Below are 26,440 nucleotides of genomic sequence, written 5' to 3' on the forward strand. Positions count from 1 at the left end.
ACCTGACCCTTTTCAATCCACCTTTCCAAAGCCCCTCCATGACAGGCGCCAGACATTGTTTCAAGGTCTTCACGTAACATTAACCCATTGAATCCCCACCACAGTCCTTCAGGTAGGTGTTACTGTTACCTCTGTTTTGCAGATGAGGAAACTGGTATTCAGATTGTAAGTAGCCAACCCAGGATTTGAACTCAACTTGCGTGGCTTTTAGACACAAGACTACAACACTAATTTATTTATTCCATCTCCTCTTGGTAGACATTTAGTTTGTTTCTAGCCTCTTGCTAATATAAATAACACTGTGCCAAATGACCTTGAACCTCTAATACCATTTTCCAGGTATGCAAGGGTATCTAAAGGATAAATCCCCCCAAGTGGAACTGCTGAATTAGAGAGTATATGTGTTTATAAATTTGATGGATAGTTCCAAACCCCCAAAAGTTCTATCAGTTTAAATGTTTCTTAGCAATGTGGAAGAGTGTCTGTTTCCACACAGCCTCACCAAAGGAGTATATTTCCAAACTTTCCACTTTTTTTTCCCATCTGATGGGTAAAACTAATGGTATATTGATCCACTTTTAATTTGAATTTCTCTTACTTTGAGTCAGGCTGAGCCTCTTTATACATGCTTAAATTGGCATTCGATTTCCTTGTCCTTGAATTATGTGTTCCTCTCATGTGCTCATTCTTCTCTTGTTGATTTTTTTTTTTAATACAAAATTGAATCCTGGGAGCTCTTTAGTCTTTAGTAATACACCCGCAGATATTTCCCCCACTTTTGTCATCTGTTTTATAACTTTAAAGTGAAAATAGTAGTCACTCAGTCATGTCTGACTCTTTGTGACCCTATGGTCTGTAGCCCACCAGGCTCCTCTGTTCATGGGGATTCTCCAGACAAGAATACTGGAGTGGGTTGCCATTCCTTTTCTAGGGGATCTTCCCAACCCAGGGATTGAGCCCAGATCTCTTGCATTGCAGCAGATTCTTTACCATCTGAGCCACCAGGGTGGCTTTACTCATAATTTATTTTTGCCATGTAGGATGTTTATATTTCTGTGTAATGTGTAATCTATTATTTCACGGCTTCTGAATTTTGAGTCATGACTAGAAAGCCCTTCCTTACACCAAGGTCATAAAAAAAAATCCCTTATTTTCTTTTGCTATGTTAGTGGTTTGGTTTAAGTGTCTGTTTACATGCCCGTCACACCAAGGACAGGAATTATTCTCTTGTTCTTCATATTTCTGGACTGAATGAAAGACTGTATGTCCACACACTGCACATTGCCCATATTCTGTTATACATCTTACAAGCTAACATTTATTGTGCGCTTTCCATGGACTAAGCACTCGTTAAGAGTTTCATAGGGTGATGTTGAGCTGATTGAACCTGCACAAAGTTCACTAGACTTATGGGGTCCATGATACTGGATACAGGGAGTGGGGGTGGGGGGAGAATCGCATCTTCATTTGCATTAACTCCAACTGAAATGTAGTATTTTCTTCAATTCTGAATCACAGCAGCCCACAGTCCTTGGATTGTATTTGCACTTCTTGGCATGTTGTCATTAATATAAATCAGATACTTTCTGCTTGTTTCAACTGCTCAGATATCTTGCAAAATCATTTGCACTTCATCATTACCTCAACATTTAAAAACAGTTTTTAAAAGTATTTTGATAACTGTATTTTGATAAATGTTTTGTTTTCTTTCATGACCCTGTATCTTTTTTTTATATACAGCTTTGAGTCAGAGCCCCAATGTACCCAAGGAATTTGTGGCACCACAGAGGTTAGCACCCCTGCACTAGAGCTTAAACTGGCATTTGAAACCACTATAGGTAGTTGCTAGGTTTGGACAGACTGGGTTCAAATCCTGGTTTTGGCCCTTGGACTAGTGCCGTCACTCATATGCATATTTTCTCATTTGTAAAATGGGGATTGGTAGGTGTGTTGTGAGGGGTCAGTGAGCTCACATATGTAAAGGTTCTGACACATGGTAAGTGGTTTATTCTATATTTCTGGTATTATTACTGCTGCTGTTATTATTTTTAACCACTTTACTGCCTCTTGTTAATTTCACATCTTATCTTCCAAGTATACCGTGGGTTCTTGGGGTCAGGTTGTGCTTTGCTGACTTCTGAAGTCAGCCCATGCAGAGTGTCTGTCTGTCAGTGGACTTACCTTTGCTGACACCCCTCCTTTTAGATGTCTGTTTCTCCTTTGAGTCCCATGCCTTACCTGTCTCCTGGTTATCCTCCTTCTCTGGCTACTTCTCCTTGGGCTCCTTTGCCCTGCCTGTCTCAGAGATCCTGGCATTCCCCATCTGTAGCTCTGACTGCAGGCCTGAGGAGATATGTATGGTCAGCCTCCTCAGTTCCATGCTCCTCCTTCCAACCTGCTCTTCTCCCTCCTCCTCTACTTCATATCTTAGTGCCGAAGCCAAAATTCCTGCCAGCTTCCTGGATCCCCTCCTCTGCTTAACCCCCAGTACCAGTCAGTTCAGAAGTTCTGAGGATCCAAATTCTCAAAATGCTTGCACATTGGACGTTCCTCTCTGTCCCCACCACCCCTGTCTTAGTGCAGGGTCTCAGTCTCCATTGCTGGGACTAGTACTTTCTTTCTTGTCTCCCCTCCCTGCCCACCCCGCCATCCCTGATCACCGCTACCTCCCACCCAGTCTGCCTTCTGTCCAGTCTCTAGAATACCTTTCTAAAGAAAGCAAATCTGATCAGAATTCTCTCCACTGCTTCAAATTCTCATGCAGGATAAAGACCAAACTCCTCCCTTATGGGCATTCCGGACTGTTCACAGTCTGACATTTGCCTGTCTCTTTGACCTCATTTCCCATCACTTAGACTTCAGCTCCCATTACTATACTTTCAAAGCCCCGCCTGCTTCCGCTCTTGCCACTCCCACCTCCCTTCCCCCGCCCCCCACCGCGTATACACACCAGCTTCTCTACTTGGGCCTGGAAAACTCTGTGTCCTCCCCCGCAAATTAGCTCAAAGGTGCTACCTCCTCTCTGGATCTATGTCTGACTTTCCTAGGCGACCTAAGGCATATTTTCCTGAAAGTCCCCTATACTTTTAATAATTCTGTATCTAATTGTTTAACCTGGGTTTAGCCACTAGGTGGCAGTCTTGTCTTTTCATGATTTCAGGAGATGAAGATAATTAAGATCATGTTTTATTTGAATTTAAATTAATGATTGTTAAATTACTAGTGTTTATTATAAATAAGATGCTATAGGAGCCAGGGAGAGGATGAAGTCTTCTGAGGCCCCAGGATATTGGTCTGGTTAGCTATGGTGCGATTGGGGGATTGAGTGCCCCTCATGGAGAGGGAACTCAGAAGGAAGGAGCATATTTTAAGGAGGAAGATTATTTTACTTGAGTTTAAGGTACTTCTAGGCTCATCAGACTAAGATGTCTAGGAGGCAGTTGGGTGGAATATTCTGGAGCTCTTCAGGGGAGTCGGCTGGAGGCGGACTTCAATATCTTTAGTATCAAAGTAGTAGATGTAAACATGGGAGTAGATGCGATGATTCAGGCTAACTGTGTAGGTGGGGAAGAATTAGGACTTAGAAAAAGGCCTTGGGGGACATCAACCTGTAAATAGACAGGAAGAAGAATGTAAGGAGATGGCAGGAATCATCAGAGCAACAGGAGGAGTGGCTGGTTTTCCTGGTAGCTAAGGCAGGAGAAATTGTCATGAAAGGACTGGTGGCCCCTGAGTGCCTCATTGTTTCAGAGGATTCCAGGGAAATAAGGCCACTGGAGAAGGGATGGGAAGGAAGTGGTTAAGAGTGTTAAGGAAGGAGGGGTGAAGGGCCTTGTGGAGCCAAGGAAAGGGCCCCTTTCCCACGCTTTCCCCTCCTCCCCTTCCTCTCTGCCTAAGGCTGGGCACCTTCAGGTGCCAAGATGAAGGTTGGTTGTGAGAGGGCACATTGAAGGCACTGAGAGAAAGGGAAATGGATGACTTACAAGGTGATGACAGCTGCTGAGGATGAAAGGGCTTGATGGTAGACTGAGAAGGGTAATAACAAGAGGAGTAAGTGCTGCAGGAAATGGGAGAAGGAGATAAGTCTAGGTTGTTCCAGTGCTTTCCAGTGGAATATGCTGTGATAACAGAGATATTCTATATCCGCTCTGTTCATCATGGCAGCCACCAGCTCCAGGTATCTCCTGAGCAGATGAAATATGGATAGTGAGGCTAAAGAGCTAGGACTGGGGAATTTCTACATTTAACAAACTTGAATTGCAGTGGAAATAGCTACTGCTACGTTGGACAGCATAGCTCCAACCTTCTGGTTGGTGGCCAGCACTGAGGGGGTTCCCCCTGAAACATCTCCTTGCATCCTTCCATTACTAATCTGTTCAGTCACCCAGTTTTCTCCAGGAGGACTCTGCAGCTCGAGTGCAGGAGCAGAACATCTGGGTTGAGAGAAGGGTCATCCAAGGAACAATGGAAATGGGCTGTTTTAATGTCAGCTGAGCAGGCACTCAGTGTCAGCAGGGCTGGGAGAGAACTTGCAGCTTTGATGTTGATACCTCATATAGAGCTTCCTGCTCTGGATCCTAAGAGCTAGGTTTCCTTGGGGTGGGGAGGTGGAGAGGCCATTCTGTGCACAGGTGGCAGGTTCAAAGGGAGTTGACGCTGGTGGGGCCACCATCTTGGGTTTCCAGCAGGATGGCTTGGATGACAGCCAGCTTGAGGACCTGTGGGACTAGTGGCACAACTCCCTGCTCTGGGAACTCCCTCTTCTCCATCCTTGTGGAGGTTCTTTGGTTGGTTCGTTGTGGCAGTTTTCATCTAAGGATGGTTTCTTAACCTGGAATCCACAAGTAGGAATTAAGCAATCCATTAACTTGGATGAGAAAAAATAATCACATCTTTGTTTTCACTAACCTCCGGCAGAAACGCAGCACATGAATATAGGGATGAGTCCTACCTGTGGCTTGGTTGTCAATAGCAATTGCAGATGGCTTCCTATCATGTTACAGTTGTGGCAGATAGCTCATAATGCTGTTTATGCTCATCACTACTTTGAAATTATAGTAGCTGCTAGCTCTTATTATTAAACACATTAGTAAAGAAGCATAAGTACTGTATTACAAATCTGTTTAAATGTTTTGATAATCTTCTCTTAATGTCATTGGCTTCTTTGGTAACCCTCTGCCTTTTATTTTATGCGTGTAAAACACTTCTGAGAAGGGATTCGTCAGAGTCCTCATGTACCCAGCCAGGCACAGGAAAGCTAGCAAGCCCTGCCTTCAGGCTGTTTGGAAACCCCTATATGTTTCACTAGAGGGCGCTCTTGTTTCAGACTTGGAACAGTGGACGCTCAGGCTTAAAGCGAGGTGACAAGGTTATTTTGAAGTCCAAGGGAAGATGTCCTTTGGGGACATCTCAGGCTTCCCAAGGGCTTCCCAGGTGGCGCTAGTGCTAAAGAACCCACCTGCCAATGCAGCAGATATAAGAGATCTGGGTTTGATCCATGGGTTGGAAACATTCCCTGGAAGAGGAAGGCCTGGCAATCCACTCCAGTATTCTTGCCTGGAGAATCCCACAGACAGAGGAGCCTGGCAGATTACAGTCCATGGGGCTCAAATAGTTGGATGTGGCTGAGCACACACACACACAGGAAACTGAGATGTGAGAACCCCCATGTTGTTTGATCCAGACTTTACACTTATCTTTTGCAAGATGAGGGTTGTAATGCAGCCCCGTGCTAGCTTCTAGGGCAGTTAAAGCAAGAGCACTTTGGCCTGTGATGTCCCCAGGTTTTCATCCCACCCTCAGTTCCAGGTGGCGCCCTTTGTTTCTTCCTTACCCCAGGTCAGCTCACTACCCTGCTTGTCTGTCTAGCTTTGGGATACTGGGAAATTTCTCTTTCACTGGCTTCTCAGTTCCACTTGGCTGATGGGGTGAGGGGCAGTGGAAAGGCTAAGGGATTCGGGTGGATTCTGAAGTCTCCTGAGAGGTTTTTTTGGGTGAGGGAAGAGCGGGGAATTTGAGAAATTGGCCCTGGGTTGAGCCCTGTGGAGGAGGGTGGGTAGGTGAGTTTCTGAAGACTGTAAGACTTTCCCTGCTGAAGAGAAAGTATTTGGGGCTCAGGAGTGCTTTGTGGTAGCAGTGGATTAAGTCAGGTATTTCCTGCCTTAATTTTATCAGCTTCTGGGAGACACTGCTCCTCACATCTGGCCAGACCATGGCCCCCCACACTGGTAGTTTTCCCTAGACCTCTTGGTATGTCTTCCAGCTCCAGAATTCCTCCTAAGGCAGCGTGGTTGAAAGACAGCATCAGAATCACCTGATGTGCTTCTTGTTGTTCAGGCACTCAGTCATATCCTATTCTTTGTGACCCCATGGACTGCAGCCCGCCAGGCTCCTCTGCCCATGGGATTTCCCAGGCAAGAATACTGTGTTGCCATGCCTTCCTCCAGGGGATCTTCCCAACCCAGGGATCGACCCATGTCTCCTGCAGCTCCAGACTTGCAGGTGGATTCTTTATTGCTGAGCCAGTGGGGAAGCCCATGTCTCTTGCATTGTGGTCCTGGGACTAGCAGCCTAATCCAGAGAACGTATTAGAAATGCAAATGCGAATTCTCAGATTCTGGATTCTAGGCCCCACCTCAGACCTACTGAATCAAAAAGTCCTGGGTGGGACCCAGCAAAGATGCCTTTTAACAAGCCCTCCAGGGGATTCTGATACAGATGGATGGTGTAGCCTCATTGCATCAAATGATCCAAGAGCTGGCTTCCCCTTGCTGAGAGCTCACCAGCTAGTACTAACTGTAGGACACGTATGAGGCATAGTGGGGCTTGTGTTTAAATGGTACTTTCTCCCTAAAGTACCTCTGTGCTCCTTTAGCTTTTCTATCCCTACATGCTCCTGTAAGGTACAGAGAGCCTGAGATTAGATTTCCCCCAGCAGGGCTCTGAGGCTTAGAGGGGTTTTGATCCACACAGCGGATCTCACAGCAACTGGCAAAGAACAGAAGCGGGGACCTGGGTCTCTGGACTCCAGTGCTTGTCTGCTAGGTCAGGTCCCCCTGTTGAAGTCTTTGCCAGCTCAGGGTCCTCACTCTGCTTTTGGCAGAGGGCTGGTTTTCTGATCCTCATGGGTGAAGGTGGGTCTTTATGTGCCTTCACTGTAGGCTAAGTGGCCCACTGGGCACTTGAGGGTGAAACCTAGCCAGAGTAGGCTCTCCAACCCCTCAGGATAAAACGGTCAACCACGTTGACCTTCCACATGGACCCCCAACTTGGGACAGTCTCCGCCTCCCCTTGTATTAAGCAGTCTTAGAGGGTACAGTTCGTTTGATCCAGTGCCTGGATGGCAGGAGTCCTGACTTGAACCTGTACTCAATGGCTGAGGATGGGAAATCACACATCCATGATCATCTGTCTTCTGGGTAACTATGGCAGAAGCTAAAACTGAAGGTTCTGGGACTTCCCTGGGGGTCCAGTGGTTAAGACTCCATGCTTCCAATGCAGAGGGCATGGGTTCGATCCCTGATTGGGGAACTAAGATCCCACATGCGAAAAAAAAAAAAGCAAAGAAATGAAGGTTTCTCATTTAAAGGGCAGCAAAGGTGGCATGGCATTGTTGTCAGGAACTAGACTTGTTGTTTTATCCCCTATCCCCAAATCTACATCTTCTCCGATGTTCCCCATCCCACTGAGTGGTACCACCACCCACACCAAAAATCTAAAGATAATCATTGGCCTTTTACCACCCCCATCCCATCAATCCAATCAATTGGATCTGATCATTTCTCAAATTCATTCCTACTACTCCTATTTTGAGCTTCCCAGGTGGCACTAGTGGTAAAGAGCCCACCTGCCAATTCAGGAGAGATGCAATTCAATCGCTGGGTCAGGAAGATCCCCTGGAGAAGGAAATGGCAACCCACTACAGTATTCTTGCCTAGGAAATCCATGGACAGAGGAGCCTGGCAGGCTATAGTCCATAGCATTGCAAAGAGTTGAACATAACTGAAGCAACTTAGCACATAACACACCTCCTATTTTATTTAGTTCAGATCTGATCATCCTGACTTGGTCTATTACAGCAGCTTCAATACTGGTCTCCCTGCCTCTCATCTCACCCTATTTCAATCAGCAGCCGGATGAGGAGCCCTGTCCGTTACCATGTATAGTCTGAGGACTAGCAGTACCTGGGAGCCAGTTAGAAATGCAGAGTCTCTAGCCCCTACCCCAGACTGCCTCAAAGCCCACCTTTTAACTGGATCTCAAGGTGATTTGTAAAGTTCAATATATCTAATGTTGCAAAGTGGAAGTTGCTCAGTCATGTCCAACTCTTTGAGACTTCATGGACTGTAGCCTGCCAGGCTCTTCTGTCCATGGGATTTTCTAGGCAAGAATACTGGTTGCCATTCCCTTCTCCAATGTTGCAAAAAGACTTCTTAAAGAACTGGCCCTCGTATCCTGTTTATGCCTCTGTCTCCACTTGATAATCCATTGAGACTCAATGATATAAAGTTCTTGAACATACTGGGCCACTTGCTTCATTCTTTCAGCAAGTATGAATTTAACCCCCTACTTGGTGTCAGGCACTTGTGGGGATAAAGCAGTGAGTAAAAGGAATACATATTCTTGCTTTCACAGAGCTTACTTTCTTTTGTGGGAGGAGACAGTAAAGAAATAAATAAATAGCAATAAATAAAATATATAGCAAGTCAGATGATGTTAAGTGTATAGAGGCAGAGTTCAAGCAGATAAGGGGCACAGTGCTGCTGAGTGGGTGGGGAGAGTGAAGGACGGCCATGCTGAGAATATGACATTTGAGCAAAGGCTTGCAGGTTTCTGGATATCTGGAAGAGTATAAAAAGCAGAGAAAATAATAATGAGTGTAAAGACCCAGAGACACAGGAGTCTTTCTAGAGTATTCTAGCAATAGCAAGTTGGTCAGTGTGTCTAGAGCCATGTAAAGAAGGGGAAAGTAATAGGAGAGGAGGTCAGAGAGTTGATATGGGTGAGGGACAAATCATATCTAGGGCCTCATAGAACATTAAGAACTTGCCATTTTCTTCTTAGGGAAATGGGAGGCCATTGGAGGGTTTTGAGCAGAGGACTGACATGATCTGAGTTCGTCTTTCAAGGGATCACCTAGTTGCTATGCTGAAATTTTACTATCCTGTAAGGGCACAGGGTAGAAGTAGGGAGATCTGTAAGTAATGTTTTTAATAAAAGAGAAAGGAGGTGTCAGTGACTTGAGCACTAACAGTAGAGGTGGAGAAAACTCATTGGATTCCAGATACATACAGAAGGTAGAGCCAACAGGATTTGTTGATGGATCAGATGTGGGATGTGAGAGAGAGGACTCACAGATAACTCTAAGGATTTTTATCTGAGTAACTTAAATGGATTGCCATTTATGAAGATAAGGAAGGCTAGGAGAAGGGGTTTTGTGCTTGTTTATTGCTTTTTTGGAGAGGTGGGCGTGCTCTTCAGTGACCTAGTGTTGTATAGCATGCCCCAAACTTAGTAGCTTAAAACAATGACTTATTATTTTTCACAGTTGTGTAGGTTAACTGAGTAATTCTTTGTCATGGACTTAATATGTGTCCAACCCTGAAATTCATAGGTTGAAGTCCTAACCCCCTGATGTGATGGTATTTTGGAGGTGGGAGTCTTTGGAACATAATTAGGGTTGGATGAGGTCATAGGGGTGGGGCTTTCACAATTGTGATTAGTGCCGTGATGAGAAGAGGCCATGAGAAGAGGCCATAGAATTCCCTAGCTCCTTCTACCATGTGAGAACACAGCCAAAAGTTGTCTGTCTGTGGACAGAGAAGTGGGTTCTCACCAAACAAGTCTACTGGGGCCTTGATCCTGAACCTGCCAGCCTCCAGAACTGTGAGAAATAAATTTCTAATATTTAAGCCACCCAGTTTATGGTATTTTGCTATAGCTGCCTGAGCTAAAACATTTTTTTCTACTTACGAGTCCTGCTTGGATTCAGCTGGTACAGTTGGAATGGCTGGGCCTCTCTATTGATGAGGCGTTTCATGGCATGGGGGTCTCAGGCAGCATTCCAAGAGGGCAAGCCCCAGTGCATGAGAACTTATCAAGCCCCTGATCCCATCTTTTTGAAGTCCCATTGATCAAAGCAAGTTGCCTGGCTTAGCCAGATGGGCCATATGGCCAAATCAGTGTGGGAAAGGAATTCATAAGGGTGTGGATACTGGAAACCAGTACTGTAACGATCTACCATAGAAGCCAAAATCAAAAGCTGGGTTTAAGAGAAAGACGCCCACTTAGATATCCAAGTGCAGATAGTGAGCAGACTATGAGCTGTGTGAGCCTGGAGTTCAAGGCAGTGGTCCAGACTGAGATGAAAATGTTGGAGTCATCAGAAGGTATTAAAGCCATGCGATTGGTTGACATAACCTAGGGAATGAAAGTCTGTAGAGAAAAGAAAAGCTCTTGAGTTCTGCAGTCTGATTCTCTCCATCATTTAGAGGTCAAGGAGCTGAGGAGGAAGCAGTAACAGAGATCGAGAGGAAGGCAGGCTATAAGGCAGGAGTCGGGGAGCTAAGACAGCAGCATCCCAGAAGCCAAGTGAAGAATGTTGCAAGACACAGAGGGTGCCTAAGATGAGGCCTGAGAATTGGCCATTGGATTTAGCAATGGAAAGGTTGTTTGTGACCTGGACAGGAGCTGTTTTGGTGCAGTGGAGGGAGAGACCTGGAAGAGAGGAGCTGTAGACATGGCAGTATAGACAAGTGCTGTCCAGTAAAAGCTTGGTAGCAACATAAGTGTATCAAATGTCCTTGTAGTCACACTAAAGAAAGGTAATAGAAATGGGTGAAATTAATTTTAATAATGTAACTGATATTTAACCCATTATATCTAAAATATTATCCTTCCCGAATAATCTGTAAAATCATTCCTGGGATATTTTACATCCTTTGAAATCCGGTAGTGTTTTTTACACTAATAGCACATCTCAGTTCAGACTAGCCAAATCTCAAATGTTAACTAGCCATGCATGGCAGTGGCTACCATATCAGACAGTGCAGGTATGGAGAATTTTCTCAAGGAGTTTTGCTGTAAAAGATGAGCAGAGGAATGGAATGTGCAGGGGCGAAGTGAGGTCAAGTGTGTGGGGGTTTGTTTTAGAATGGGAGGTGTTAGTTACAGTGTGTTTAGTTTATATGCTAATGGGAATAATCCAGTAGAAAGAAGGAACTTGATATAAGAGAAAGAGGAAAGAGTTTTGGGGGAAATATTGAGAAGGCAAGAGCAGATGGCATTGGGATACAAAAGGGAAGGCCTGCCTTGGGCAGGATCCTGGGCAGTTCATCCATGGGAACAGGGTAAAGGCAGAGCACTCTGGGCACCAACGTGGATATGTGCTTAGACGTGATCATGAGTGCTTATGGGAATTTTTATCTGATTTCTTTTTTCTCAGTGAAGTAGGAATCAGGGTCCTCATCTGAGAGTGAGGATGGGATACAAGTATTGAAGCTCGGAGAAGCGAGGGAGACAATATTAAATTGTGACCTGAGAGAGTGAATGGGCTGGGGGAGTGTACTCTGATCGCCTGGCAACACGAAAGATGCACTTCAGGTGTGTGATCATGAAACTGAAGTGAGAACAGCCAGCACTGTTGTTTTTCTCCAGCCACATTGAACTGTGTAGGTGCAAGCAAGGAAGGAGAGCAGGTTGGGACTAACTTAAGCTGGGCTGGGGTTTTTTCAAGATGAGTACAGGCATAATGAGAGTTGCCGTGCCATCAAAGGTGTAGGGCAGGGATCATTGGAGTGATGGGCCATGGAAATGCAGGAGAGAAGGGACTATGAGGGACAGCAAAAGAGATGGTAGGACCCATGGATCACAGATTCCAGTGGGGTCAAAGAAGTGTTGGGGTCAGGGTTAAAGGGGGTCAGCTGGAAAGATACAGGTGGTGGGTGGAGAGGGAATACTTGACTTAATGAGGGGCTACAGATATTCATAATTATAAGATCTCAGGCATGATCTTGAAAATGACTGGCTGAGGTGAGATGGGGACAAAATCATTGAGGAGAGAAGCTGAGAGGCAAGGGTTCCTATTAGATACTGAAATGATCAAGAGCTATGGCAGTAGTGTTTTTAGAGAGAGTAGTACTGAGCCAGGTACTAATATCCTTGAGGAATATTGAGAGCCATGACCTGTACGTCTGTAGGCAGCTGTAAAAGGGAAGGGTAGTTGGTGGGTGGTGCAGTATGGTGGTTGTGGGGTTTTCGGGAGAAAGGAAGGCCAATGGCCTGGAAACAGCAATGCAAAGAAAGACATTTCCTACTCCTGCCAATGCAGATGTAAGAGACTACAGTTCCGTCCCTGGGTTGGGAAGATCCCCTGGAGAAAGGCATGACAACCCACTCCAGTATTCTTGCCTGGAGAATCCCATGGACAGAGGAGCCTGGTGGGCTACAGTCCATAGGGTCACAAAGAGTTGGACACGACTGAAGCAACTTGGCACTCACTCTTCCTATATGAGCCCAAGGAAAAAAACTTCTGACTGCTTTACAGTACTAGAGATGAAGTCCTTGTGTCAAGTGGTAGATCATGAAAGAGCAAAAGGCTGTGAAAGGGTCATTCAGAGAATTGAGACACTGGGAATGTGACTGATGGTTTCTCTGTAACTTTGCATATCCTGTTCCCTTTTCCTGGCATTCTCTTCCTTACCTTATGTACGTGGATCTTTTCTTCAATCTTTTACCACTCAGCTCATGCCTCACTACTTTCCCAGAGTTGCTCCAGCAAACCCAGTGGAAATAGTTGTATTTATTGCATTCTGTAGAGAAGTGTGTTCCCAGCAGAGGTTTCTGTGATGATGGGAATGTTCTATCTCTTCCCTGTCCAATATGGTAGCCATGTGTGGTTATCAAGCACTTGAAATGTGACTGGTGCTATTGAGGAATCAGAGTTCTAATTTTACTTCATCTTAATCCATTTAAATGGAAATTGTCAAATGTGGCTTGTTACAGTCTTTAATCTTGTCTTCAGTCCTGTCTTCTTATGGATCTTCTTTCTCCTGGTAGCTATTGGTGTTCTTCAGGCTCTGTCCTTGGTCCTTTAATCTCGTTCTGTGGATTCTTTCTTGTTGATCTTACCCATACCCCAAGCTCTGTTTCCAGGCCATCTCCCTCTCCTGAGCTCTAGACCTGGGGTACCCTGTAGGCATTCAGTGTCAGCATGCCCCCAACCTGAGCTCTCCTCCCCCCTAAATCGATGCCTCTCTGTTACCGAACTCATTGACCTAGGGGGTCACCCTAGAAACCTCTTCCATGCCCAACAAATCACCAAGTCATCCATCTCTGCAGCAGCACCCAACCTGGTCTTCAGTCTTATCCTTCTCCCGCCCGTCATCCACACTGCTGCCAGAGTAGTCAAGTTAGCTGAAACCGAAATCTGATCTTGCATTTGCCTGTTTCAAACCTCTCAGTGGCTTCTTCTTGTGTAAAGGATAAAGGCCAAGTTCCCAGGCACAGCAGACAAGGCTCTTCATGACCTGAGCCCTCTTGCCTATCTCTCCAGTTTCATTTCTTGGCACATGTCCCCCTCCCACTTGATGCTCCAGCAACACAGACCTGCTTGGGATTCCATGCAAACAGCTTGCTGTTAAATGTCTCCACGGCTTTTCCCAGGTTGTGCTTGCTGCCTAGAATGTTCTTTCCTTCATTTAAGTTCCTGTCCTCATCTCCTCCTTGTTCTTCAAAACTCACCCCAACTGTTATCTTCTCCAGCTCCTTTTCCTCGGTGTGCCCATTACTTAGTGGTGCTGACCTTATCGGACTTACCAGGTGGCACTAGTGATAAAAAAAAAACTCACCTGTTGATGCAAGAGACGTGGGTTCGATCCCTAGGTTGGGAAGATCCCTTGGAGGAGGAAACGGAACCCACTCCCATATTCTCGCCTTTAAAATTCCATGGACAGAGGAGCCTGGGGGCTGCAAAGAGTTGGACAGGACTGAGCACGCACCCACAAGGCACAACTTATGACGCTGTCTCATTGCTCACAGGCCTACCTATGCCTCCGCCTCCCCACTGCCTAGCGTGGAGTCTGCCCAACATGTACCCAGTCCATGTTGAATGAATGGGTAACATGTAAAAGTGAATGAGTTGAATGCAATGGGAAGAAGATTGATGAATAGGATGCTGCCTTGCCCTGTTTCATCCCCTTGGTGTAAGGCCTTCCCATCTGGGATTAGAGGATTAGAGAACAGGCCCTTGGGAGAGGCCTCTGGGGGTCTGTCGTGGCTGCTGGTACACATTGACATCTCTCCCAGTGCTCATAAAGCTTTCTTCTGGGAGAAATCGATTTCAGAAAAAGCTATTATCTCGGTTTCCCCCTACCTTTAGAGTGGAGACGCTTCTATCCTCCTGGGATAGAAGATGCTAGTAGCAAATGTCACATTTATTTTTTCTTAAAAGTTAAAAAAAAAGTTTTATGTGTTTAATTTTTCTGAAAGTGCTTAAGTTTCTCTTTTCCTTTAAAAGAAAACTGGTTTTTCACTGAGATTTTCCCAGGGGCCACATCCAGGTATATAAAAAAAGAATAATGTGCGTTTGCATACAATTTGCATATATTTGTGTAGACTGGGTCATCTATTCTCACGGTGCTTTCTCTTTTTCTTCTTTTTTAAAGAAATTGAATATTTGATCACCTTTGTAGTGAAAAAAATCCATCAGCAGTGAAAAGGCAGAGGAAACCACAGTCAAAGTCCCCCTTCATAGAAAAAGCTCACCTCTTTACAAGATTCCTTGTCTTCCAGTCTTTTATGAGATTTTGGATGGCTGTGGTTGCCATGATAAAAATAGCAGCTGCCATCTGTGTGCCAGGCTAGCTGCTGTGTTTACTTTTTTCATTTCTTACTCCACTTAGCAGCCCCGAGAGATAGATGTTACTACAGGAAACAGGCTTAGAGGGGTGGCGCAGTTTGCCCAAGGTCACCACTCTAGGCCATGGCAGAGGCAAGACTCACACCCAAGGCTGTCTGACTGTAATGCCTTTGTTTTAAACCACTAAACCACATTTCCCATCATTGACATACTGCTTGGTTCCATCACTTAAACTTGGCATCACGAGCCAGGGACTTTTCTGCACAGGTATATAGTTTGTCTGGTTGTCATTTGAGTGGCAGCGACTATTGCATAATATTGAGGCACCAGAGTTTACATATCTCCCCCATTGGTTTGTTTCCAGTGTCCCAGTACAGTACATAGTGCAAGTGTAAATGTCTTTGTGTAAATAAAGGCTGTTTGCTGGGTGTTTGAGGTATTTGACAGCAGTCTTCAAAGTAACATTGTTGAGCCAAAAGGTTTAGAGTTTATAGATGCTCCAGAAAACCTGTACCACCCTTTTCTGCAGCAGTGATGGTTTTTTGAGTGCCTACTGTGTATCTGGTGCTGGAGGTGAAGTGGTGATTCAGAAACTGCCCGCCCCTCAGAGATCTGATAGTCTGACTTGATATGGATTTTGTTGTTCAGTCGTTCAGTCATTTCCGACTCTTTGTGACCCCACGGACTGCAGCATACCAGGCTTCCCTGTCCATCAGGAGCTTGCTCAAACTCACGTCCACTGAATCAGTGATGCCATCCAACCATCTCATCCTCTGTCATCCCCTTCTCCTGCCTTCAATCTTTCCCAGCATCAGGGTCTTTTCCAGTGAGTCGGCTCTTCCATCAGGTGGCCAAAGTATTGGAGTTTCAGCTTCAGCATCAGTCCTTCCAGTGAATATTCAGGATTGATTTCTTTTAGGATGGACTGGTTGGATCTCCTTGCAGTCCAAGGGACTCTCAAGAGTCTTCTCGAATACCACAGTTCAAAAGCATCTATTCCTTGGTTGTCAGCCTTCTTTAGAGATGGATGATGCAACACAGAATGAATGGTACTCAAGTTGGGGTTTGAACTAGAGGCAGTAAAGAGCACTGAGACACGTGACCCCCTGGCAGTGTCTGAGTTCTCCTGCCCCCTCCCCTTACCATAGGGTGGGACAGGGGACAGGGCCTTTAGGGGAGGACAAGGGAGGGTTGCTGAAGCATGGCTGAGGATACTTCTCTGTCTGGTCCTTCCTGTCCCCTCTTCCCCCCAGCCACCACCCACGGGGGTGTCACTACTGCCCAGATGCCACCAGGGGGAGCCAAGCAGAGGCTGGAGGGAAGGGACACCTGGCAAAACCTGCTCAGCAGGGTTCTAAGCACCTGTGGATCCTTCAAGTTCCCTCTTCCCTTTCCTGTCCTCAGCAGCCAGGATGACAGCACAGTGCTCAGTTCCCACTCACTCAGTAGACAGGAAAACACCCAATGTCATGCGTTCCAAGTGCTGTGCTAGATGCTAGGAACTCAGAAAAGAATCCCACTCAGTCCTCAACTCTGAGGCCCTCATATAGATGGGTAGACAGACAAAGAGCTGGTACAGTGTGGTGTGATGGAGGTCTGGAGAGGTGGCAGTGAGGGCATTGAGTCCCTTGGCACTGTCTGAGAGCCCAGTACTCTGCTGTTGACATTGGCTGTGGTGCTGCCCATCTCTTGGCCTCAGTTTGTCCATCTATAAAGTGGACAGATGAGTCCAATGCTCGCAAAGGGCTTTCTGCCTCAGGTGTGCAGTGATTGTGCACCTTGTCCATGGAGCGAGTCTGAGCTTCTTACCCAGAAGACCCAGCAGGCTTCGGTCACCCTGTCTCCTCTCCTCCCCCTCCCCACTGTGGTGTTCTGCCTCTGGCCTTCTTCCTTGCTCTGTCTATATAGGCTCCTGTGACTTTGGTTACTGTCCTGTGCTCATGACACCTGTGGCTGGATGCTCTGTCCTGTCCTTTTCACAGAGATTGCAGTTCATATCATAAGGAAAATAATCAGCATTTGTTAAATCCCAGATATGGCACTCCAGTCATGGCTTAAATGATCTTATCTACTCTGTGAAGTAGGCCACAGCACCCTCTTTTGTAGATGAGTGAAATTGAGTTGGAGATACTGTGTCTGGCCCACAACCCTGAGGTCGCTAAGCAACCAGAGCCAGGATTTGAGAACCCATGTCTGCCCAGCTCCGGTGCCCACACCGCCACCCCTGTCCTGCTGTGTTTCCCAAAGTGCATGCAGCCCAAGAGACACTTTCACTGGGGTATTTCATGGATGCCTCAACTCCAATATGTCTAAAATTGGCCTCATTTCTCCACCTTCTCTCCCAAATCTGCCTTTTCCTCTCTTCTCCATCACAGCAAGTGGCACCATCAACCCAGTGATGCCCAGCTAGAAGCCAGGGCCACTGTTGTATCTTCAAAGCCATCCATCCTCCTCCATCTTTGGGCTCTAGAAGCACTTTCTTTCTTGGTTGCCCCACCTATTCTAGCCCCATCCCTTACACCGGGGCCAGGGTGGTCTTTTTCAAGCACATGCATGATCGATCTCACTTTCCTGCTGCAGACATTCTCTTCTGCTTTCTGTGGCTCTGCAGCAGAGCTTGAAGCTGGCCACCCCTGGGCTGAAAGCCGTCCAAGAAGACATGTTTTGTTTGGTCCGTTGAGCATTCTTAAAACATTTTGAATTATTTGCCAACATTTAAAAATCAGGAAATTCCGTATGAAAGTTCCCCACTTCTGGCTTTTCTTGCAAAAGTGAAAACACTGTCAGCTCTGGGCCCAGATCTCTGTAGGGCAGGGATTGGGTGGTGCTGAGTGGGGACTGCCCTCTTCAGGAGGGGCCTGGCCTTTCCAGTTGGCCGGTCTCCAGTATCCCTGATGGCTCATTGTCCCCAGTCACTCCCGTGCTCCCAGTTAATTGCCTGCCTGAGGCTTCAGGCATTTAGTGTCATGACCCTGCAGCACAAAATGAAGCCCAAAGACCTCAGCACGGCTCCTAAGGTCCTATGTGGCCCAGCTGGGAGCAGCCTAACCCTATGAACCTCTGAGGCCTATTCCTGCTCACTGCCCCATCACACTGGCCTCTGTAGTCTCAGTGCTTCCCCATAGTTCTGTGAATTGGCTCACTCCCAGAAATATCTGCTTTCCTAGGCCCCTCTTTTAGTCCCATTTGTCCTATAGGACTCCACTCTGTGCCCCCTCTGCCAAGCTGAGTTCCATCCCCCCATTATATGTGGCACAGACCTGGGTCATCACACCGGGTTCTCACTGTTGCCTAGTTTGTCTGCCGCCTCCACCAGATCGTGAGTCTGAGGCGGCAGGGAGCCCACCTCCTTTATGTTCCTATCCCCATTGCTTGGCTCAGGGCTTGGAATATAATAGGTGTCTAATAACTGGTGAATAAGTGGATGGATCCATGAAAGACTGACTTGGGAAAATATTCCTCCTCCTGTTGCTGCCTACTTGCTTGAGATGAGCATTCCACGTTTCTTTCATTGTGGAGCACCCCCATTATAGGATGCCTGCCCCCACAGCATTCTATGAGCCATTCCCCTACTCTGCAAGATCTAGCATATACCCAAGCCTACTGGGATGGGAGTTCTGAGTGATGCCAGAGGACAAATACATAATTTTTGCTGTTCCAGTGGGAGAGAGTTGTCTAAAGATCAGGAAATGGCATGATAATTGTATATGGCATGATAACTGGATATGGCACATTCTTTAGTTATCTGAATGATAATAATAAAAAGGCAATAATGACAGTACCTGACACATACTGAACACTTTCATTGTACCAGATTCCGTACTGAGAGCTCTCAACATATTCTTTCCTTTACTCCTCACAACTACTCTTGGAAGTAGCCCCATTTTACAGACAAGTAAAATGAGGAACACGGAGTTTAAAGAACATTTCCTGGGTCAAGCAGGCAGTAAGTGGTAGCATCCAGGTTTGAAGCCAAATCTGTGTGACATCAAAGTTAGCATGCTCAACCACCATGCCACACTTCCTCAATGATGCTTCTCTTTAGAAACATGAAAGACTGATTAGAATAAAGGTGAAAGTGAAGGCTGAGGAATTATGCATACAGTAAAATTCCAATCAGTAATCAGAAGAAGAAAAGAAACTCCCAAGGCAAAAAGAACCAAGGAGACACACCAGATTCTAGCAGTGGTCACATTCAGCTGGTAGAGTGTTGGGTGTGTGTTTCTTTTGTTCCATCTCATTTCTACCTTTTTAACATTTTCGAAATTTCCTTTAGTGAGCATGTGCAGTTGTCCCTCAGTATCCGAGGGGAATTGGTTCCAGGACCCCTGCAGATACGAAAATGCAAGGATGCTCAAGCACCTCACATAAAACGGTGTAATACACTTGGCTGTCTGCATCTGTGGATGTGGAACCCAAAAGATCATGGACCAATCCAGTTGGTGGACCCTGGGGATGTGGAATCTGTAGATACAAAGGGCCAACTGTGTTACTATTAGGAGTTTAAAAAAAATCCTCTCTGGAATGGCCCTAGCATTACTTGGCAGAACAGAGGTTGGGAAGAGGTGATAAGAGTCACCCAGCTAATCAGTGGGGCTGTCTATTGAGCAGCTGTCGCAGGGTAGCGGAAGTGGGTAGAACAGCAGATGGTGGCTATGGCCTCAGCACCTGTACCCTCGGGGGGTAAGGGAGGAGAAGGGTCACCACCCCTGCTGTCTCACCATGTCGCTTTCTCTCCAGGTGCTTACACCCCGGAGCCCCTCAGCAGTTTCCGGTGGGCCCTTCTCTCAACTGGCCTCATGTTCTTCTACCACTTCAGCGTCTTGCAGATCCTGGGCCTGGTAAGCTTGGTTCTATCCCATTCTATCCCTTCTGTTTGGAGTTCTTCATAAATCTTGATAATCCTGGTTGGCGCTGGTATATCGTTTTGTTTTGAAAATATGAGATGCCAAAGGCCACACTGTCAGATTGTTGTGTCTGGGTTGCTGATTTATGATCCACAGCTTTGGCCTCTCCAAAGAGCTTTCTGAATCCTTCAGTAATGACTGTTTCTATCATCCCTGGAGAGGCAAGGAGGCCCTTCACTCATGGCCACTTGGGTCGGAAATAGTGAGCTGCACTGGACAGTGGTTGGCTGTGGCCTGTGTGGGAGGCAGGACCCTAATCCTGGCCCTGGGGGAGGCTTCTGACCTTGGGTCCATTCTAGGCCTACCACCAGGCCCAAAGCTGCGTGGCCAGTGGAAGTGTGGTGTCGGGTGACCCCCGTGGCCTTCTGGGATGTTCAGACCTACCTGGAATGTGGCTGATAGCTGGACTCAGTAGTTGAGTTATCCAGAGCCCAGGATTGCTCGGTGCCCGGGTGGTATATCAGTTGGTGGCAAAGTGAGTAGCAGTAGGCTGGGGCTTGGTTAGGGAGACCAAGTTCAAGTCCTGGCTTTGCCACTGCTCTGGGTGAGTCACATTATCCTTGAGGGCAGTGTTGTTCTCCACCCATCTGTGACATGGCACAAACCCTCCACCTCTCTTGAGAGGTGGTGAGGACTTGTTTTTAAGGAGAATGGGCTTGAAGGACTTTGGAAGGCAGCTGTTGTGGCCGTCCTTGGGGCGGGAGTGGCATATCGGGTTTTGTGTGCGAGCAGCGTTAAATGTACCGTTAGCCGCGTGAAGTCTTGCGGGACCTGGCTGGACTAGGGCACGTAACTGATGTCACCAGTGCCTTTGTCAAAGCAGTCATTTTCTCTTCCCCACCCTGGTGTGTTGCTCTGTTCCGGTTGGCCTGGGGGTAGTTGGAGCTCCTTGCCAATAGCATAGATGCTTCCTGTGCTCTCGGAAGGAAGCAGTATGACTATCACGCCCTTACCTTCACACCTGTCTCCACTGTGACTCCTTGATTCCACAAGAGTTGGTGTCTCCATGTCACCATACATACCATGCTCAGTCTCACCTCCAGACCTCGCTCAGGCTATGCCTCCTACATGGAAGGCTCTGTTCACTCCATTCCTCATCATTACTCCCATCCATTCTTCATGAGTCCATTCAGAATGGTGTGACTTCCCTCATCAGATCTTATCTGAGGACTCTGCCGCTCCCGTTCTGTACACGCCTCAGATCTTATGGTGGACAAGAGCCAGTGAGCACCGTCTGGTTTGATGTCAGCTGTGGTAGACCGATCGTCCAAATTTGATTGGTTCCTAGTTACGCAGAGGCAGGGACCATGCAGCTGATGGCTCTCTTATCCCATAACACCTCTCTGGGTCTAGGCACATAGTAAATACTTAGGAACGTCAACTGACTCTGGGCCCAACCCAAAGGCAAGACCAGCTTTTCCACTGGATGGCCTCCTCCATCACCTCCAAAGGGCTCTAGCCATGACCCAAACTTAGGGGAGAAAGATCCCGCTATGAACAGGTGGGGATTTATCAATCCCTCCTTGTCTAGTCCCCCTTAGGTAGACATGGCTGAACTGGCAGAAGCCAGAGAAGGCCTCAGGATGGTGAACGCTCACTCTACCTCCCTTGTCCCTGCAGGTCACCGAAGTGAATTTGAACAACATGCTGTGTCCGGCCATCTCAGACCCATTCTACGGCCCCTGGTACCGCATCTGGGCCTCGGGACACCAGACTCTCATGACCATGACCCACGGGAAGCTGGTCATCCTGTTCTCATACATGGCTGGGCCCTTGTGTAAATATCTGCTGGATTTGCTCCGGCTTCCAGCCAAGAAAATAGACTGAAGGTGCTTGTGTTTTTTTTTGTTTGTTTGTTTGTTTGTTTGTTTTATTTTGTTTGGGGTTTTGTTTTGTTTTTTTCTCCCCTTGAGGAAACAAGTCCTGACTTGACTTGGAGGACATCCAGTTCTTGGTGAAATCATGGGAGAGGGCAGTAACTCGTTCAGTGTATTTCTTTTTCCCTCTTCTCTGCCCCTTTCTTCCAACATGTTTCCTTTCCCACCTCTTCCCCCAGGATGGCTCCTGGAGCCTGGGGTGTAGTGCTGAGGGCTCTCTCTCCCCACTCCTTGTGGCCTTACGTGGTGAGACAGTAGTCAGTGGCTTCCACTCTGCTTGTTGGTGCTTTAACAACAGCTGGTTGAGGAGAAAGGGAACAACAAGCAGTAGTTCTTTTGGCATCAAAGTGATGAGATGTGGTTGTGTTTGATTTCTCCACTGCCAGGGATCTCCAGGCTTATGCTGGGGTCCCCTTTTGTCTCCAGCACAGCCCCCGCCATAGGGGACCGAGGCCTTGTTTCTATACCAGCGGCAAGCCAAGAGCCAAGGGATTTCCCGGCTCATGGTCAAAATAGAACTGGCCAGATTCTTCCCACTGGTGTCCCATGACTCAGAGCAAGCAGCCAACCAGTCACTCCCTCCAGATACTGCCAGAGGTGGGGTTTAGGGGTGCTACCATCCAAGGGGCTAGATTCTACTGAGGCCCATGAGTGCTGTTGGAACAGCAAATCCAAAGGAAACTAGGTCAAAATATCCACAGCTAATACTAGTTTGGGACCTTGTGGAGATTCTACTTGAGAGCTGAGGACTGACCCATATCCTGGTCAGAAGTGAGCATAGAAATTAATCAACAGAAGTGGTAACTTGAGAAAACTGTGATTTGAATCATAGGCTTGCTTTTAGTTTAATGTTGATAACAGATGACGTTTTAATTTTGAGCACCTCTTAAATGCTCTCTCTCTCTCTTTTTAAAGGCAGCTTCAGGGAAAGATGGGCTAGAGTTGGGCTTTTTTGGCTTTTGGGGTTTTGTTTCTTTGTTTATTTGTTTTGGGATGTTTGACTTTGGAGAATCCTTACATTAGGGCCTGTCTCTGGAGGACACCTGTCTATCCATTTCGTGGTTTTACAGGATATATGAGCATCCTAGGTTTGCAAGGATACAGGTCCTGCAGCATTGTTTCCCTAGGACTAGATGTCATCAATGCAGCCAGCATCAGAACTGAATTGTTTGAGGGTGGGGCGGGGGGGAACGTCACATGTTCCCAACCCCCACAGCACATGTCTAGATTGAAAGGCAGGTACCAAAAAAATCAGGTCCCTTTGGTTGGAGGTTCAAGTGCTCAGAAAGGGAGACCTTTGGCTGCAGGATAGCCTCAGTCATACGTGGACCTCAGGAAAGGGAGGTGGTAGCATTTGCTGACTCTTTGTCGGCGCTTACTAAGAAGAGATTACTTAATAACAGAAAAGCTAGTTCTGTGACCTTCTCTGATTGCCCCCTCCCCCACCCTGTCTCCCAGTCTAGGCAACCCACTTGCCCTTGGCCCGTTCAGTATTCCAGGTGTTACTGTTTCAGACCTAGACTGAGTTTCAGTGACTCAGTAGTCATTATTTTAGCAAGTTGCCTTACTGGAGGCAGCAGAATGGGAGAGTCTCGTCTAGCAGGGCGAGGCCCAGGGAAGCATCCATGGAGGGGCCCATCTCTTTGCAGAGGGATGCTGGCATTGATGCCATCAATCCCCAGGCTGTGGTGTTGCAGGAGGGTGGCATGCTCTGGGTTGCCACCAGAAGAGGTGCCTCTTGAGTGGCTGGTTTCACCCCACCTACTGGCTATGCATGGGCGTGGCCAAGGAGGCCAGGCCTCAGTGCTCCTTTGGCCTGTTTACAAAATAAAAGGTTAGAGTGAGGTCATAGTAGGAGCCCCTGGGGGTCTGTCCTATGCCGTGCTAGAATCTCTGCCTCAGCTGGGAGCCAGCAGCCTGGGTGGCACAGACGCTGTGCCACCAAGGGCACAGTGGCAGAGCGCTCTCTTCCCCCCTGTCTCAGGCCTGGCGCGGGGTGCCAGTCAGCTCGCACTTTCTTCATATTGGCCCGTCTCCAAAAGCTCGTCTTTGCCCTGGCTATGGCTCAGTGCCCCTGGCTGGCTGGCACTTCGCTGCTGCTTGGCAGGAAAGAAGAAAGTGTAAGCCATGTGCCTGGCCTGGCCAGGCCAGCAGCAGGTGCACCTGTCTGGGGGAGGGGGGAGGCACTGCTTCTGGGGGCCAGGTGGGCTCAGAAACATGGAGGGGGAGGGGACAGAAAGCAAGCCCTGTCCACTGGGTCCCCAGGGAGTCATGGCCTGTGAGGTATTGGGGAGCAGCAGGCATCTGAACTGGTCTGTATCTGACTCTTCCCTTGGGCCAGGCCCACGTGGAGAGGTGACCTGGCCTGACCCTCGGTGCCCTGCCTTGGAGGGTGGCCCCCACCACCATGGGGCCAGGCTTTCCTTCACCTCTCCAGGGCTCTCCTGTCAGTGCCAAGGAGCTTCCCCAGCCAGCCTGTCCAAGTTTCCATATGCCATTTGCCAGCATGTGAGAGCTCCATGTGTGTCTGGGAGGGTGTTTGTAGAAGTGGACAATTTCTTTTACAACAGCCCTAGCAAGGGAAAAGGAGTATTCCCTCCAGCCCCTAGGTAGCCTCAGCTGAGGATCTGTGTCAATAACACTCTGTTCAGCTGGCCAACTTATGGCATCAGCTCCAAATAACAGAGAGGTGGTCCCACCTGCTTGTAGCCCCCATCCCACCCCACCCTCCACACCTTCTGTTTGGTTCTGCACACCAAAGATGATCTGGTCCATCTTCTTTCTGGGGGCCCAGTGATGTGTTCCTCTGTCAGCTTGTGAGGAGGCTATAGACTCAGTTTCCCCCATTCAACCTTCTCTCTCTCTGGGGACTGACTTCTCAGCATTCACAGAAGCTGCGGGCAGGGTGGCCGTGAGGTGGGGGTGGGGAGTTCGGGGCCCTTTCCCATCTGGTACCTCAAGCCCAGCTCTCAGACCATCCCTTTGACTGCAGCCTCCCTCAGGGTTTTGCAGTTTGTGGTCGTTGATATTTCAGTGCACTGTTTTGTGGGGCAGACACAGCTGCACACAAAGAGCAGGTGGTCAGCATGGCACTGGTGTTGGGGGGGCTAGTGGAAAACCATTCGTCCCCCTCAACACACACACCGAAAAAGACTTGGCCAAAAAAGACTTCCTTGGATTTGTAGATGTTGGTCATCTGAAGGGGAGATGGGGAGGCGGGCGAGGGGAGAAGAAGGGCCGGTATGGCCACTGTAAGACAAGATGCCGGTGCTGGTTTTGGTAAATTGGGAGCAGGCCTCAGGGAGGGTATCGGGAGCAAAGCCCTGGACTATGGGGAGGGGCGTCCTCACTGCACAGGCTGCCCTGCCCTCTGAGGGTGGGGAGGGTCCGTAAGTGGGTATGAGCCTTCCTCTTCTGTACATACAGTGAGTCCCTTGTGCTCAGGAAAACCAAGTTGCTTATTGTTGCTCTCGTGACATTTTCTACACTGGTTAGCTACTCGTGGCACGAAACACACAAAACAAAAAGTCATTTCAAGCCAAACTATTGTTTTGGAAACCTGCTTTCTTTTGGTGTCAGTTTTGTATTACATTTGGAAGAATTCTTCATTTCTATTGGTGTTATTGTGGTAGAGAGAATAAGATAGTTCAACTTGTAATTCTTTCTGCCAGGAAATTGGCACTGCCTCTGTTGCCGCCCCCACCCCCACCACAGTCCTTCCTCATTCTCAAGGGGAGATTGCTATGTCCTGGGCAGACCCCCTCCCTGGCGCTCGCCCCCACACTGACTCCCTTGGAGAACCAGTTTTTGTGAGTCCCCTAACCAGCTGCAAGATGAGTAGATGAGTACTTTTCGCCAAGCTGCTTCTTGGGTGCTCTGTGCCCCTGCCAGTTCGCTCACCTCTTGGGACATTTTGTAATGTTTTCTCTGTTTTGTAAAACCCTTTTGATTGTACCAAAATGGTTTCTGCAGTCACCTTTGGAAATAAATGGTCATTAATTTGTGTACTTCGCACTCTGAATGTTAGATTGAGGTGTTTCTGTTGTTGAAGATCCCTGAATGAAAAGGAACTCTCATCACGGCACTTACTGTTAAATGTTTCCTTCATTTACTGTTATTAAAAGATTTGTGAGAACCTACGAGTCTTGGCCTTGCTTCCCAGAAGCCTCTCAGAAGGAAGGGCTCCTGCTTTGAAAAGTAGACAGAAGGGGCCACTGACCATCCAGGCTGTGGAGGACCACCACGGGGCAGCAGGCTTGCTCAGCACAGCTCTGCCCCCGGAGTCACATGGCTCAAGTCGTGTGGCCTTGAAGCCCTCCTCCCCCCCCCCCCCCCACTGCCTGCTGCCACCAGGGACCCAGCAGGCCTTATGCTCTTCACAGGGCTTGTTGGCTGGGGACATCTGCTGGCCTTGAGGGACCCTGGTCTCAAGGGACCCCACGTGGGCTAGAGGACTGAACTACAGGAGGCAGCTCTAAAACCAGATGCAATCAGGCTCCCTCATCCCAAGTTTCTTGGGGGCCAGCTCTGTCCAGCACAGGGCCAAGGCTGACACAGGTCAGACCGTGCCACGTGGAGATAATCCTGCTCCTGGGAAACAGTTGGACCTGGCTTTCTAGGGCTCCCGACTGAGAACCCCGTGGTGACTATGATTAGCCATGCCCACCTTCACACCAGAGAGACGCTGTACTCAGACTTTTGCTGGTGTGGCTGCTTCTACAGGGGACACAGCTAGCCACAGGGGCCTCCAGTGCAAGTGGGCTTCCTTCATTGGCCAGGAGTCAGAAGCCTTGGCCTTC

General features: G+C 47.8%; 1 protein-coding gene across 13 annotated transcripts in view; it reads left to right on the forward strand.

The window, feature by feature from the left end:
• Window positions 1-26,440, forward strand: part of TMEM164 (transmembrane protein 164) — a 222,642-nt gene that overhangs the window by 148,250 nt on the left and 47,952 nt on the right. For 12 of the 13 annotated variants that reach the window (XM_070462148.1, XM_070462152.1, XM_070462153.1 and 9 more), the window contains 2 exons: window positions 19,598-19,698; window positions 21,385-25,776. In XM_070462148.1, the coding sequence (XP_070318249.1) occupies window positions 19,598-19,698; window positions 21,385-21,591 (308 nt within the window). In that variant the 3' untranslated portion in view covers window positions 21,592-25,776. Of the gene's footprint in view, window positions 1-19,597; window positions 19,699-21,384; window positions 25,777-26,440 lie in introns of those variants that run through there. The other variant, XM_070462144.1, reaches the window with a different exon arrangement.

The sequence above is a fragment of the Odocoileus virginianus genome, unplaced genomic scaffold, assembly GCF_023699985.2.
Source record: "Odocoileus virginianus isolate 20LAN1187 ecotype Illinois unplaced genomic scaffold, Ovbor_1.2 Unplaced_Scaffold_1, whole genome shotgun sequence".
Taxonomy (NCBI): domain Eukaryota; kingdom Metazoa; phylum Chordata; class Mammalia; order Artiodactyla; family Cervidae; genus Odocoileus; species Odocoileus virginianus.